The following is a 15,444-nucleotide window of genomic DNA, read 5'->3' as shown; positions in this document are numbered from 1 at the left end:
TCAAGGTTTGTTTGTTTGTTTTTTTTTTAAATAGACTATTCAATGTTTGCTTAATTTACCAAATCTACCCAGGTAAGGGGTTTTTCTGGTTCAGAGACTTATGATTTACCCTCCATTTCTCTCTATAATCCCTGAGTAAAACGAAAAACTGATTTATATGTGTTTGTCTACAATTTCCAACTTGAATGCAATTCTGAGAAAAATTTCATTTTTCCCCATCTGCATTTCTGAGTTCAGTTGAATTGCAATGACAGAAATATACATATTGTACATAACATATATGTGGTCTTAAGCCTTATAGTGTCTATTTCTAATTCTAGGGTGCAATTAAAAGGAACTTATCCAGTAAGTATATCCTAGCTACCAGAAATAGAATAAATTTTAAAAGAAGAAATAGTTCCTTGGATCTTGGAGTATACATACATACATATATATATATATATATATATACATATATATATATGTATGTATTTGCATTATACACTCTTGGGCTTGATTTTTAAGGCTCATGAATGCTTTACTTTTACAGCAAAGAAATTTTGTAATGATAAAGGGGCCTCATGGGTTCTGAATGATTAATATTTAAATTCTGAAAATGAGTATGTTTTTGGAAAAACATTGCTATCTTCTTCCTTTATTTATCAACCCTTGATGTATCATTTGCCTTTAGAAATGAATTTAATCAAATGTGGGTTTGTTGAGGGGGGAGGGGAGAGGAGAAGGGCAGAAGGAACTGAAGATAGATGCAACTAACCCATTCATAATGTTATCTGATATAAAAATTGTAGTCAACCAAAGTGATATGATACGGTTATAATTTACGTAGGGCATGATTTTCCTCTGTGGCATATAGCACATTCTAGCAAATTCTAAATTCATATAACATTTTCTTGGCATTTCAAGAAAAGAACAGGCAAAGAATGCTGGATTCCTGTACTATGTGCATATGGCCTGGCTTAGTATTCTCTTATGGTAATTGGAAAGCGGAACTGCTCAAGGCGGCAGACGTTTGAAGAATGGTAGGCTACTCCGCTAAACTCTGCAATATACAACTCTTCCGTGTAACAGCTTATCATGGTAATTCCTTGGTTGATTAGGCTTTACAAACGCCAGATCAAATGCTACTACTTATGTCTGATATGTGGCTGTTAAATTGCAGGGTAGAGGGTTTGTTTTGCAAAATTTTCATATTGAGTTGCTTATTGATGGGACTTAAATCTCTAAGTGTTTCCAAACATAGCTCATAAGACATATCAGGAAGGAATAGTAAAAGTATGCCTAAAAGCTTTCTTTGTCCTGTACATCAGGTGAAGAAATGGCAAGACCCAGGCGTTCTACACCAACTCCAGAACTTATAAGGTGAGCATGGAAGGCGTTAGTTGTGTTTTATGTAAGGCTTCATGCAATGTTAACAATTCAGCAAATCTCCTTCAGGCTGAACTTTCAACTTCTATTAATAAAGGCTCTGTTCATATGTAAGTCCATAGCATGATTCAAGTATGTTATCATTTCTCACAAGTGCAGCCTGAGGAAGATCCTTAGGGGGAAGAACTGTATAGTCATCTAAAGTGACTGTCTATCAGAATGTGCAGACCCCTCACTAATGGGAGGGTTAAAGTCTGTGTGAAGACGACTTTTGGTGTTTGCAATGCTGATCTGATACATGATTATATTGCCCTATAAAGAATAACCTGTTCAGTTGGCTCCAATTTCGTGATACATTGCACCTGTCATACACCAAAAGAATCTTCTATTTGTTTTTTTTTTTTGCTTTGACAAAACATTGTATTTTTGCACTGTGTATTCTTTGGGTTAAGTACTGTACAAATGGGCATTGTTTTCCAAAAAGACTACTATTTCTATTTAAAAGGTGGATCTTTTTCATTTTCCCTCCTTCTCCAGCCCCACTCCCCCTTCACCTCTTACTCCCACTACACACACACACACACACACATACACACACACACAGAACTCATCAGGATCAAGAGGGGGATCAGGTCTGGGAAGAAATGAAGATTATGCAGCCTTTTGTTAATAATCAGTTTAAGTAATAATTAAGAGAAAGGGTAAGATTTTAACTTATTCCCTCCTTTCCCCTTGATTTCTCAATGTTCTTTTTCTGAGATAAGCTGTGTTTAAGGTGTTAGGAGGTTATAGCTAGTCTATTGTGTTTGTTGGTTGGGGAGACAGGATGGAAATTAGAAACTAGTAGACCTAGTTTCTGATTCAAACACAAACTTCCTGGGTGGCTTGTCATTTAACCTCCCTATACCTGACTTTTACTAATCACCAACCACATTAACTACAATACAGGGATGTGATGAAGACAAATATAAGTGGTTTTTGAGATCCGAAGAGACTAAGGTGCTTTGCAATAAACTGCTATCTCTAGTATTATCTCTTCTAGGTATAGAGAATCATGATGATTTGAAAGAGTTTTTCTTTTTCAACTCATTTCTATTGGGCCATCTCCTTGGTTTCCCACTGAGAACTGGGGATCTTATCTCCTACTAATTCTCTTGGTCCATAATACATTTGACATTTTTACGTATACTTTCTAGCCCCATGGGAGCTTCCATTCATGCCTGTGTACACACACATCTATCTGCCTTACCATGAAAAATATTCGAAAGCTTGTATATCTTTTTAGCATTAATATTTCCTTTCTCTCTGTTTTGTTTTAATCTGTGTGATTTAGCAAAAAGCCTACAGATGACACGATGGCCCTTGCTCCCCTCTTTGGTCCACCATTAGAATCAGCTTTTGAGGAACAGAAGACAGAAGGTAGGAAAAGTGTGTATCTCTACAGATTGTTTTCTTTTCATTGAAGTATAACTCGCCTAGAACAAAGGTATGTGTTTTGAGCCATGTCCCATCAGATCCTCAAGGGAAAGAAAAGTTCTGATCTAGGTGTGCTGTTGGAACAAGAGTTTCATTTGAAAACCTCCAGTATTTTAGGATTTGAAACTTTACTTCTGGAAATATCAAGTAGCTAACAAGTTCACTCCTCAAAAGCGGTCAGTAAGAATTATTGCAAATGGATACAAATCACTGGGAATAAGTCAGGGAGTAAGTGCTCTGTGAGCCAAACGGTCATCATGGTGGAGCCAGACCTTCACACTCCCTGGCAGAGTCACGGTCACGGTGATCCAACCTCTCCGACCACATTTACTCTCTTCTTCACCTGGTGGGTTGAAGTGTCAATTGGATTGCTCACAACAGACTTGTTTGCAGGCTCGACACCCAGGAATGACCTTGAATCACTGAGCAACTTACAAATAAAATGTTGCAGAAAAAATATCAATTCAGCCATTATTATTGGGTTTACCTACCAAATATTTCCTCCTAGAATGAAATATTTAACTTTTTAAAATTAACCATCTTTTTTGGATGGCTATAAATAATATATACCTTGCTGACAAAAATGAAGCTCCTTATAAAAGGGATCCAATCTATTCCTGAAATGTATTAATGTCCCGTGCATGTATCTCTGGTAGCTGTGTTTGGTAATACAGAATGTTTTTTCTGAAAAGTCATTTGATCTAAAAACACTGTGGTGTGTGTATAATAAAATGTTATTTTTTATACTGTTGGTCAAAGAAATCAAGTTTAACTGTTAAGGACAACAGGACTTGAAAGCATAATGAGTGGACTGAGCTACAGTAGCAAAGAGACTCCAAAGTACAGGGACCTAAACAATATAGAATTTTATTTCTGTTTTATGTCAACAATCTCAAAGTAAACAATATAGGACTGGTAGGGTGGGTCTGCTATTCTTAACATGTGGCCTTTGTCTCTGGGTCCAAAGGAGCTGGTCCAGCTCTCATCATCTCCCAGTTAGAATAAAATGAGGGGAAAGGGAGGACTAGTATACTCACTGCCAATTCCTGTGAGGGCAAAATCTGAAAGAGACATATGTCACTTTAGCCAGAGCCAATAAGAGAGAATTTAGTGCCATATGGCCAGCTAGAACTTTTTAACTGAGGAGAAATGGAGGATGGATACTGGAAGAGAGCTAGCAGTCAACCACATCAAAATATTTTTCAATAATTAAGTTAGGAAAACACATAAGGAACATCCCTAAACTGCTCCTTCAGGGATTTGAATGTCTACAACTTAGAATCCCTAAGTAAAGTTGGCCTTGCAATGAGTCTGTCAGTTGTCTTACTAACTCAACTATGATCAAGTTTGTTTTTTAATGACTAAATTGTGTAATGACTAAAGGTGGGATTTGATTTGTTGCCTCTTAATCTACCTATTAAAGGAATTCCATGACTGTATGGAAACTTGATTTACAAAATAGGAAGCAGTTTTTAAAAAATCAAGGTGGTGTCCCACATCAAATCCATTAAAAAAAATGCTGCTTCACATCTTTGGAGAATATTTGCTTTCATGTTAAAACAGAACTAAGACCATCTTTGGGTTTGTGATAGAAAGGAGATACACACCTGAACTTGTCTATGAGCCTGGCTTGCTTTGTCTTGAGGTGGTTTCATCCCCCAAAGTTCTATAAAGTTCCAGCATTTGCACCAAGCACACTAGCTCTTCCAATATCCACACTTACCTTTCAGATCGATTCACTCTCACTTCTTTTTATTGATTCTCCCATCACTAATTTAAAAGGCCTGGGGGGAAAATATGTATTTTGGAGTTAGGTGTGCATGCCCAGGATCAGATCCTGGCTCCTCTACCTCACCAGGTAGCTCTTGGGCATGTTATTTAAACACTTTAATCTTTGCTTCCCCTGCTGAAAATGGTACTAATATCAACAACCGGGCGGTGTTGTATGGATTAGAATACCTAATAATAGCTACTGGCCTTGGGATAAGTGTGTTTTATGGAGTTTGTATGCCTTGTATTTATTTGTATTATCTCCTGTGATCCTTTTAGTAACTCTCAGATTGCTCTTATTATCTCTACACCGAAGGGAGGGAAGCTCAGAGGTGAAACCACTGGCCCAAGGTCCTACAGTCTTAACTGTAGAGACAGGATTCAAATTCACATCCCACTAACTTCCCAGCCTGTATTTTACAACATAATGAATTACAAGCAGTACTTACATAGATCCTAGCACATGATATGTGCAGAGAAGATCTGGTTGTTTACATTGTTACCATAGCAGTAAAAAAAATCTAAACAAGGAGACAGAAGAAATAGAAACAAATTAGGTTCAGTGTCATTAGGCCCAATACCTAATTTCTCTGATTTACGTTAAGTGTGGAAACTTATTTATTTTCTGGTTCTCTTAAGATACTTACCAAACATTTTTAGAATAATGTCATTTCTCTTTATGATGCTGTAAAAGGCTTATTTAAAGACCCTATGTGATCCTTTAAAGTTATGAACCACTCTACAGAACCCAGGAATTTTCATTTCTGTAACCTATTCACACGAAACTTTAAATAAACCAACTCGAAATGACTGTCCAAGGGATTAATGCCTGGATCTTCAAATGGGCACCAGAAATAGAACCAGTATATGTACTGACATTCAGAATGTCCTTAACTGACCAACCAGGAAGAGAATACAGATGCTCTATTTCCAAAGTTTTTATTTAGCTATGTGTGTACACGCTGACACCCCTTCCATCACCACACACACACACACACACACACACACACACACACACCACTGCCATTTGCATTCTTTGCTTGAAAAGCATGAGGAGTAACACACTTCTGAATTACTTTGCTAGGACTGAGGCAAGAGGGAGATAATTTTGCGAAGCTCAACTTTAAATTGAAATTTTAAGCTCTAGGATCCAGGAACGTTTCTTTTTTGAACTCACCCTGGGAAATTTTCTTTTATGTTTTCAGTTCTTTTAGATCAGCCTGAGATATGGGGTTCAGGCCAACCAATTAATCCAAGCATCGAGTCGCCAAAGTTAACAAGGCCTTTTCCCACTGGAAGTAAGTTACGTGTCTGCTGTGTCTGGAAAAATAAGTGACTCATTTTACTGTCTGTCTGCATAGTGAAATTAGGCAACTTGTAGAAAGTACGTAAGCAACATTTGGACTGTATAATATTAAGAAAAGATGTGATTCTAATAGGCTTTAGACTTAAAGGGGCCTAGGGCAGTTTGTCAAGGCAAGAATAATATAATAAAGTAAAATTATTAACTTTGAATCATAGCCTCTTCTGACATCCTATAGACTCATTCATTCATTCGTTCAATATGCGTATATAAGAGGGAGAAGCAAGGAAGGTAAAGAAACCAACCATGCTCCAGGTACTGGGCTATCACACAACACAAAAGTGAACAAATCAGATAGTCTCTGTGAGTCCTACGGGACAAGGAGGATGCATGGGACAGAAAGGACACATTGAGACGAAAGAGGGATAATTGGAGAGCAAGAGAAATGATGCTATTGGGTGGGAAGCTGAAACAGGAGGTAAGGGCAAACTTGTCTCAAATCAGGGGCCGCCAGCGCTGCTATTCCAGGACGCCCCCCACTTCCTCCTGAAGATGCTCTTCACCTGTAGTGGGTTGGACTATTTGGCCTGAATGGATTGCTCCTTTGGTCAAGCCACCTGCTTGTATTTCTTGAGTTCTCACTTCAGTGGACTTCCCATAGCGTATGTGCTTGTGGAAAGCACTTGTTAAAATGCCTGTGGGAAGAAGACTGGGTCTCAGAGAAAGGAGTTTGGGGGTGTGGTGGAATACAGAGAGTATTTTCGTTTTGTGAAGCTCACATACACACCAATTAATACTCTTCCAGTTCAGCAATCCCAGGGTTTTACTTTATGAGGCCCAAAAATAATCATTGGAATTAACCAGGGGGATTCCTGATGAAAGGCCCACGAGGTTGTTTGCTGGAGACATTGCCATAAAACCATGTGATCCGGGTGAAAATGTCTTTTCAAAGATATTTCTTTCATAAAACAGGACAGGAAAAACAGCATCACCAATAACTATTTTAAGCATCTAAACTTTTCAAGATGTGCTTTGAAAGAATATGAACCCCCGTGGGGTGACTTTGGATGATTCTCTCTACTACTGAGAAACAAAGCCAGCGAAAAACTCTAACTTCCTTGAAAAACTTTCTTGAGAAATCTGAGCCACCCAGATTATTCCTAGAAAACCTTTCCTAGATTCCAAGAAAGGACATAAATGAAATGTTTATGTAGAGGATGCATTGATTTTAAGACCAATTATTGGCATTTTCGAGTTTTCTGATTTTATGTGGTGTGGTTACACTTAGCACAGCAAAGGCTGTTGTAGAATCTATGTGTATTGGATAATTTTGCTCATTTCGTGATTGCAGCATAAGTTTGCTGTTTTAGATTATTAGGCTTTTATGGTGTTTTATGTGTTTTTGTTGATTATGACCTTAATTTTTGTAGAGAACCTTAGTCAGAAACAGAGCCCCTGATTGACTCTTAACTTCTATGGAAAAACATGATCCATTTGAGGTGTAGTTTTTGGAAGCTCGTAACTAAGATTAGGAGCTACATATTTCTGGGCTTTAGGAAGATAGCTTTTAGTCATGCCTCTTGTGTAGAAAGACAGGATGCTTTCTAAAATTAAATGAAGTCAGGTGGGGGTGGAGTGACAGAAAGGGCCTCTTTCTAGTGCAGGCAGGCCGAGGGTACTGCCAAGCTCTCTCCAGCCAGTGCCCAGCTGACCCACTCTGCTTTTAGGTCATGGAAGATTGGACAACATTCAAGATTCACAAATGAACTTGAGTCTGGTTTATGAGACTAGTGTGAACTCTTTGAATCTACCAAATGTAGCCAGCGACAGGAAAACATGCATTTAAAGAGAGAATAAGAAAAAAAAATGTACCTGTTGATACAGTAATCCCTAACCTTGCCCACAAAATGACAAGTCCAGTTCAGAAGGCTGAATCTCTGAGCTGGGGCCGTAAGACAATACTTTTTCTATCTCAGGGGGTTTGGTTCACCATCATTTTTATCAAGGGAATCTGTATATTTTTTCTTGCCCTCAATCATATTGCTTCAGACTTTCAAAAATATACTAAAAGTTAAGATGTGTAACTTTGAGACATTTTTCCAGACTCCATCTAGGCAATACTATCCTGACTATATTAAAAACCCCTCATCCGAACCTCCACCAAGACATTCTCATTCCCTTCACCACACCCTGGATTGTGATCATCTGTTAACATGATATTCATTCATTCAATCATAAATTCCTTGAGGACAGAGGCTCCTTTTATTCAACCCCATGCCCCGAGTTCCTAGAACGATCTGGAACTTTGCCAGTGCTTGAAGTTTGTCAAATAAAGGGATGAATGAATAAAATGATGACATTATTATTGTTCTCATCTGACATCCTTTTGACAGATTCTTATTTTCATAAAATGGAAGAATCTGAATGGGTCCTGCTTCCGTTTCTTAACTCTGAACTGAAAAAAATTTAGACCATTAATGGTTGTAGCATTTCCAATAATAAGAATATGAATGAAAGCCCAAATCCTGCTTATCTACAGAATATTTGTAACTTATGGGGAAAGCGATCAATGATGCTTGGTTTCTCATGTCTTTGCAGCACCCCCACCACTGCCTCCCAAAAACGTACCAGCCACCCCACCCCGAACAGGCTCCCCGCTCACAGTTGCACCAGGTAAGCTTCAGTTTTGTCGGTGCCGTGATGATAACAGCAATCAGCAGTGGCCCTGGACCTCAACCTGCCCTGGATGTGTCAGGAGCTATAGAAACTCAAGCATGAAAATGTTTGCACTGGGTTTTCCTTCCATGACAATTTACTATGCAGACTTATTTTTTAAAGTATCACTCTCAGGTTTCACAAAAAGGTTCACTTTCTCAACTCCTTTTCCCTATGTATCATTTTGTTGAATGAGGGTCACATTTACTTGTGAGATGAAAGAAAAAGAAAATCTCAATATCAAAAGTCTTTGTCTAATTGGGCTTTCACTCCGTTGGATCTTATGTTAATGATTTATGAATTAAAAAAATCTCAGGGCACAATTCGTATTTTCCCAAGAACAGATCATTATTTTTCTAGAATTAAAACTGTCTGATCTACAAAGACGTAGAATGGTTCCCGGGATGTGCAGCCTATGGGTAAGCTTAGGAGGTGGGGAATTTTTTTCCCAGGAATCATTATTATCCCACAGTAAAGAGATGTGTAAGGATAATGAAATATGGCAAAGAATTGCCACATGCCTTTAGACAGATCATTTCTAAGGCACATCTTTACCTCCTATTAAAATCAGTATTACATATTCATGCACTTTATAATCTACCTTGTCCTATTGGGCCAGCAAGTCAAAAGCAGTAATTGCTATGTTATGTGTCTGGGCCCTTAGAATATGGTTCTTTATCCCCTTTGGAATTCTATTGCTGCTTTGTCCTTTGCTATTTTTGCAGCCTGGTGAGTTTGATAGCTACAGAGTAGGTATTTATCAACAAGACTGAGTGCAAGGCATAGTCATTTTTGAAATTTATATTGATTAAAACCCATCGAAGAATCATCCAGAGCATCATAGGTAAAGGTGTTTGCAAGTTCAAACCATTTTGGCTCCTTGTATTCCCATAAATATGTCAGGTATAAATAAATCTACCAGCAACAAAATTATAAGTAGTGTGGGACATGCAAACTGCTACCCCATTTATCTGTAGCCTTGGAGCCTTGAAGGTTAATTCTTTTCTAATGTGAAATATGGAAGTACTGAGCCAGTTCTTAGAGCCGATGAGTTATTTAAAGGTAAAGTTGCTTCTGCTTATGCTTTGCAATCATTCAGGGAACAGCTTCTAATTTCAATAACCTCAGTGTTTAAAAAGTGCACTTCCTCACATTGCGGTTGTTTTCAAGCATTTCCTGCCAAGCTGTAGAAGATAGTTTTAAATTTTTTTCTCTTATTACTGATAAGAATTAAAGAGAAGAGCTGATGCTAATGTTGAAGCAAAAGCGAGATTTTCCGTTTCATGACTCCAGATAGATGTATATCACAGTCACACCTACGATGTTAACAGGTTAGACTTGATGGGAAAAGAAATTATAAAGATGTTTTGACAGTTTTCCTCCCTATTAAACAAGTATATACAAAACAGTTCTGATAAGTAGTAGATGTCTTCTCAATAACCTGTGTGTGTTGTATGTGGGATGTATATGTGTATGTTTGTAAATATACGTGTGGGGATATTTCCTTAAATAACCTTTGTACTGTGTTTCTGGAGTATTTAAGGTGGAGGATGTACAGCTAATTATGATATAATAATTTTTAAACAAAAAGACATTATTAGTCTCACCAAACATTTTAATATGCTAGAGCAGTCTTTATCCAACATGAGGGTGATTTTCAGCTATCAATTATTTTTCTACTGTGCTGTCTCTAGGCTAGACTTTCAGAAGGGACCTCCCTTTTGGGATTGCAGTTCCAGAGCCTGAACTCTGTGAACCTTTTCAAAGTGCAGCCTTTTCGAAGTGATCACCCTTTGCACTCTTGTGAGCAGACTTTGAGAACAGTAGCATACTCAGTGCTTTCAATGGTGGTAAAAATAGCTACCTGGGGTCACCCAGCAGAAAGGGCAAAATAACAGCATAAGAAGATGATGCTCACATTATGGAGGCAGGGAATGCTCTCTTCCCCTTTAGCTCTGATTCAGTTATCTTTACACCTCACAGGGCAATCTGTTTACTATTCTTTATCGCACCCCTCCCGCCCCCCCATACAAATAATATTCACCAAGTCAATTAAAGTTATAAATCAACTACTTTAACCACAGGAAATGACCAGTCAGCCACAGAGGTCAAAATTGAAAAACTACCATCAATCAATGACTTGGACAGCATTTTTGGCCCAGTGTTATCCCCCAAGTCTGTTGCTGTTAATGCTGAAGAAAAGTGGGTCCATTTTTCTGATACGTCCCCGGAACATGTTACTCCAGAGTTGACTCCAAGGGAAAAGGTGGTGTCCCCACCAACTGCATCAGACAACCCATCTGACTCCCCAGCTCTGGGCCCCCCGGGCCCTCCAGGCCCCCCAGGACCCTCTGGTCCTCCTCGAAATGTACCGTCGCCTCTCAATTTAGAAGAAGTCCAGAAGAAAATCGCTGAGCAGACCTTCATTAAAGATGATTACTTAGAAACAATCTCATCTCCCAAAGATTTGGGGCTGGGACAGAGAGCAACCCCACCTCCCCCACCACCACCCACCTACAGGACTGTGGTTTCATCCCCTGGACCTGGCTCGGGCAGTGGTACGGGGACCACCAGTGGTACGTCTTACAGTCTGAGTGTGCTTCATGTGCCCGGGAATGGCCGTGGCTGCTGCAGTGTGAGCGACACCCTCCTCCTGCCTGGCAGTTGGCTTTAGAGCTTCAGCCATCCCTCCTTTGGTTTGGGTGTTCCGTGGCCCCATGGCATGTCCTAGTGCATCGAATGCTAACCGTCATAGTGCGAGTCTGTGATGTGCTCTGCCCTGCACTCCTAGCACTCCTTAGGAGCGCCCTGCCTTCCACCCTGCAGTTAGGAAGTGCCTATTTTTTAAAGGAAGCTGCTTTGTCATTGTTTGGAATTCAGGAAAGTTCTAGAAAGGCAGATTTCATAGCCAGTGAGTTTCATGCTGAGTGTCTCATTTCCCTGTCAGATGCCTGTACAGGAACGTTTTCTAGTTTGTTTTGTTTTCAGCTTTATTGAGATATCATTGGCAAAATTATGAGATATTTAAAGTGCACAATGTGATGACTTGAGATGTATAGATAGATATAGGTATAGATATAGATATAGTAAAAGGATTCCTCCCATCGAGTTAATTAGCACATCACATATTTACCTTTGGGGGGGTTGGGTAGGGGGAAGGGTGAGAACATTCAAGCTCTACTCTCTCAAAAAATTACGATTATATGATATGGTGTTATCAATTACACAATACAGTGCTATAGTCCCCGTGTTATGCATTAGATCCTCAGACTGTATTCATCTTATAACTGAAAGTTTATACTGTTTTTTTCCCAAGGATCCTAATTTTGGTAGGTAGGTCAACGTGTTCTTTCTTCTTTGACTTCTTTTTCTTTTTCCTTTCTTTCTTTTTCTGTAGGGGGAGAGCTATGTTAACCCCTCTAATTATTTCAGAAAAAAAGAAGTAAGGTTTGAAAGGGAGATTTTTTAGGGGACAGCAAATAGAATGTACCTTACTACGTCCACGATATATCAAACTGCCACTGAAGACAAATTATTCTTTGATTTTATTTTGATAAGCTCATCAGCCTATGAAGTCAACTCGAAGCATGGTGACAGGTGATGGAGAAGTCTATCAGAAATGGACATTTGGGACCCTCTATGCAAATGTTGGTGTTGAATCTAACATTTTGGTTTTCCTTCTTTGAAGCTTCATTTTGTGTTCTCATCCTATAAAAAGATGGCAACAGCTGCCATGCACACCGAAAAAGATCAAGATTTTCTAAGGTCTCTTCTTCCATATTTTTTCTTCTACTGGTGCTCACATTGATCTGACAAGAACCCCCCCTCCCCCACCAAGAGCCTTCCCTCCTGTGCCTGTGGGTTCAGTTTAGGCATCTTCTGAGTTTTTTGTTTTTCATTTGCTTTGGAAGAGGTGACCAAGTTTATGCTATTTAGATCTAGTAAGAGACAGGAAGGAAAGACATTTGTCTCCACTCTAATAGTCATTTATCATTGCTGCCTCTTTCAGTGGAGTATTTCAGTGCTTGCTCTGTGTTTGAAAATTCCTGTGTTTCAAGCATCCAATCTGATCAAGGAGAGGGCTGGAGAGTCACCTGTACCCAACACAAAATTGATGTTTTATATCATTGCGTGTGCCCTAGGTGCCTTCCTCCACCAAAAAAGGAAAACTACTGGGGCGCCTGGGTGGCTCAGTTGTTAAGCGTCTGCCTTTGGCTCAGGTCATAATCCCAGGGTCCTGGGATCGAGCCCCGCATCGGGCTCCCCGCTCAGCGGGAAGCCTGCTTCTCCTTCTCCCACTCCCCCTGCTTGTGTTCCCTCTCTCTCTGTGTCTCTCTCTGTCACATAAATAAATAAAATCTTTAAAAAAAATAAAAAATAAATAAAAAAAGGAAAACTACTCAATACGCAAATAAATTTGGGGAACATTGTGTTAAAATAAAATCAGCAGGTTTCTTTACCATAGGACCTCTGACAGCCTTTAATTTGCCGATAATAACAGCTATAGTTTCTTCTCCTGGGTATCATCTTAATCCTTTGTGCACATCATTTCATCCTTAAAACAACCCCATGTGATAAATGCTCTCTTATTTCTCCTATTTTACAGCTGTGTACACTTGGGAAAACTGAAGCTCAGAGATGTCAAGTAATTTTCCCAAGTTTACACAGCTACAGGTGATAGACTTGGGATACTCAGTCATACTCAGGTCTGTCTGATTCTAAGCCTGTGCTCTTAACCCCGGGGGCTCTCCCGGCACTCTTTTAAAGTTTAGTTACAAAATATCCCAAACTTATTTGACCACTGACACCCACCTATTCTGCCCTGTGTCATCAACAGAATCACCAACAGTTTTCTCTCAAAACCCACGCTCTATGCTCCTCTCCATAATTCTAGTGGGTTAGAGCACCCGCCTTCATCCTCTGTTGCGTTTTTAGATCATTTTGGGAACCTAAGCCTCCTTACATATCTGTAAAGGTAATAAAAGGACCCTACTTAAAGCCTTCATTTCAAACTTCAAACCTGTCCACTGTCAAAGAGGGGGAGTGCTTCCAGGGTCTTCTATGGTGCTCTCTTCCCAGAGTGAAGCTCCCATCTTCCGAAAAGGCTTCTAGAAGAATAATCCCCTTGTTCCAGTGTTGGGCCACTGTGCTTTCCTCAAAATGAACATGTTTAGTTGAGGAAAGGGAGGACAGGGCAGATTTGTCGCTCCTCTGTTTCTTCCATCACTTTCCACGAGACTCGGGAAGACGTTTAATTGAATTGACCACTGATCTAATGAGTGAAGAAGGGAGCCTTGGCTTTCTTCCTGAAATCTTTGAGAATTTTGTTGTCATCTCTATGTTTAGCTTTGTAAATTATTTAAAATTATTTTTAGGTGTTACCAGTAAAGACTATTGATTCTTAATAATTGAGCTGGAAAAAGACTATACTTTGTTGGTAAAAGATCTGATTTCTGAGTGGAAGATTGAACTGGGTCAATGAAGCTCATGAATAAATAAAACTTTGCACATTATCTCCTTAATTAAGTCCCAGTTTATTTGCTATTTAATGTTTTATTGATGGAATATACACAGACTAGCAGAAATGTAAATTTATGATTAGAACAATGAGAGATGGCCTCATGTTTTAAAGATTAGCAATGTTTCTCAAGACCTCCTTTTTATAACACTTTGCCTGATGAGACTAGATTTTCCTGTACATCTCAAACTATATTTAACTGGGTACCATTATGCTCAATTTTAAAATTTCATTCACTTGATCACTGACCAAGCGTAGACAGTACACGCAGCCTTGTGAATCAGTTGAGTTACCTGATGCTGAAAAACAGTTGGATTCAGGATTTGCTCCAAGAACTTCGATTTCCTTATGGCAAAGTTATAAATACCTAGTTTGGCCAGAACTTTGCTTTATTGGAATGCAGATGACAATTCTCTTGGCAAAGGCCATTTCTTCTTCCTTGTGGGTGGTGTGCCAGGGGATGGGAGGGAGAAAGAGTTTTATTGGCCTGTAGAGACCAGGGAAAGAGAGATGTCAGTAAAGATAGAATGTTCAGTGCAACACTTTCCAACTTGAGAAACTAAGGCAATATTAGAAGATGTTATACACACACAGACACACACATTTATAAACAACTGGGGTTGACCTAAACAAATACATTTCCTAACTCCGTGTCTTTTAGAGAGGCAGAGTCCAAATAGGGAGGCCACTAGCCAGCAAAGAGAGATGGAAGTTCAAGCAATCATTATATGGCTTTCAAGGGGCTACCAAAAAAATTATGTTAGAACTTCAAGTTGAAGCAACAAATGGATTGAAAGCATGTCAATGGCTGTCAACTGTTTTGAACTCACAAAACTCAAATAACATACAGGTGATTTTTAAAGTTACACCTGAAACAGCAAATGTCCAGTTTTTTTCCCCAGCACTGCTCTTGGGAATAAACACTGCTTGTAGAAGAAATGAAAATATGATTCCAGATCAGAGAAAGAGGATAGAGATGTGCAAATAGTCTTCTACACTCTTAGAATACGAAACAATTGTGCAACCTCAAAAAAGCATGGGAAACCTCAGTTCGCTTATAAAATCCCCCTCAGGCCCTGACTACCCTCTGCTGAACCTCAGGTTCTGTCAAGAGGGTTTTGCTTCTTAAACACTGCCTCAGTGTCTTTCTAACTGCACAACAAATCAATTAAATCAATCCAGTTAGGAAAAAGTGAAAAGAAAACAGTTAACTAGCCACTTTTTTCTTTGCTTTTAGTTGTGTCTGTATGAAAAGACAGTCTTTACCATCATCATCAACATCCATTCTCTTTTATTT

General features: G+C 39.1%; 1 protein-coding gene across 10 annotated transcripts in view; it reads left to right on the top strand.

Moving 5' to 3' along the window:
* SGIP1 (SH3GL interacting endocytic adaptor 1) overlaps positions 1-15,444 on the top strand; it is a 203,499-nt gene that overhangs the window by 133,344 nt on the left and 54,711 nt on the right. For 7 of the 10 annotated variants that reach the window (XM_035018333.1, XM_035018332.1, XM_035018338.1 and 4 more), the window contains 5 exons: positions 321-345; positions 1,308-1,359; positions 2,699-2,784; positions 5,817-5,909; positions 8,513-8,587. In XM_035018333.1, the coding sequence (XP_034874224.1) occupies positions 321-345; positions 1,308-1,359; positions 2,699-2,784; positions 5,817-5,909; positions 8,513-8,587 (331 nt within the window). Of the gene's footprint in view, positions 1-320; positions 346-1,307; positions 1,360-2,698; positions 2,785-5,816; positions 5,910-8,512; positions 8,588-10,713; positions 11,206-15,444 lie in introns of all 10 variants that reach the window. The other 3 variants (XM_035018329.1, XM_035018331.1, XM_035018330.1) reach the window with 1 other exon arrangement.

Source organism: Mirounga leonina, unplaced genomic scaffold (assembly GCF_011800145.1).
Source record: "Mirounga leonina isolate KUSES-001 unplaced genomic scaffold, KU_Mleo_1.0 Mir_173, whole genome shotgun sequence".
NCBI lineage: Eukaryota > Metazoa > Chordata > Mammalia > Carnivora > Phocidae > Mirounga > Mirounga leonina.
Note: the sequence above shows the minus strand (reverse complement) of the source record. Positions and strands in the feature narration are given on the sequence as shown.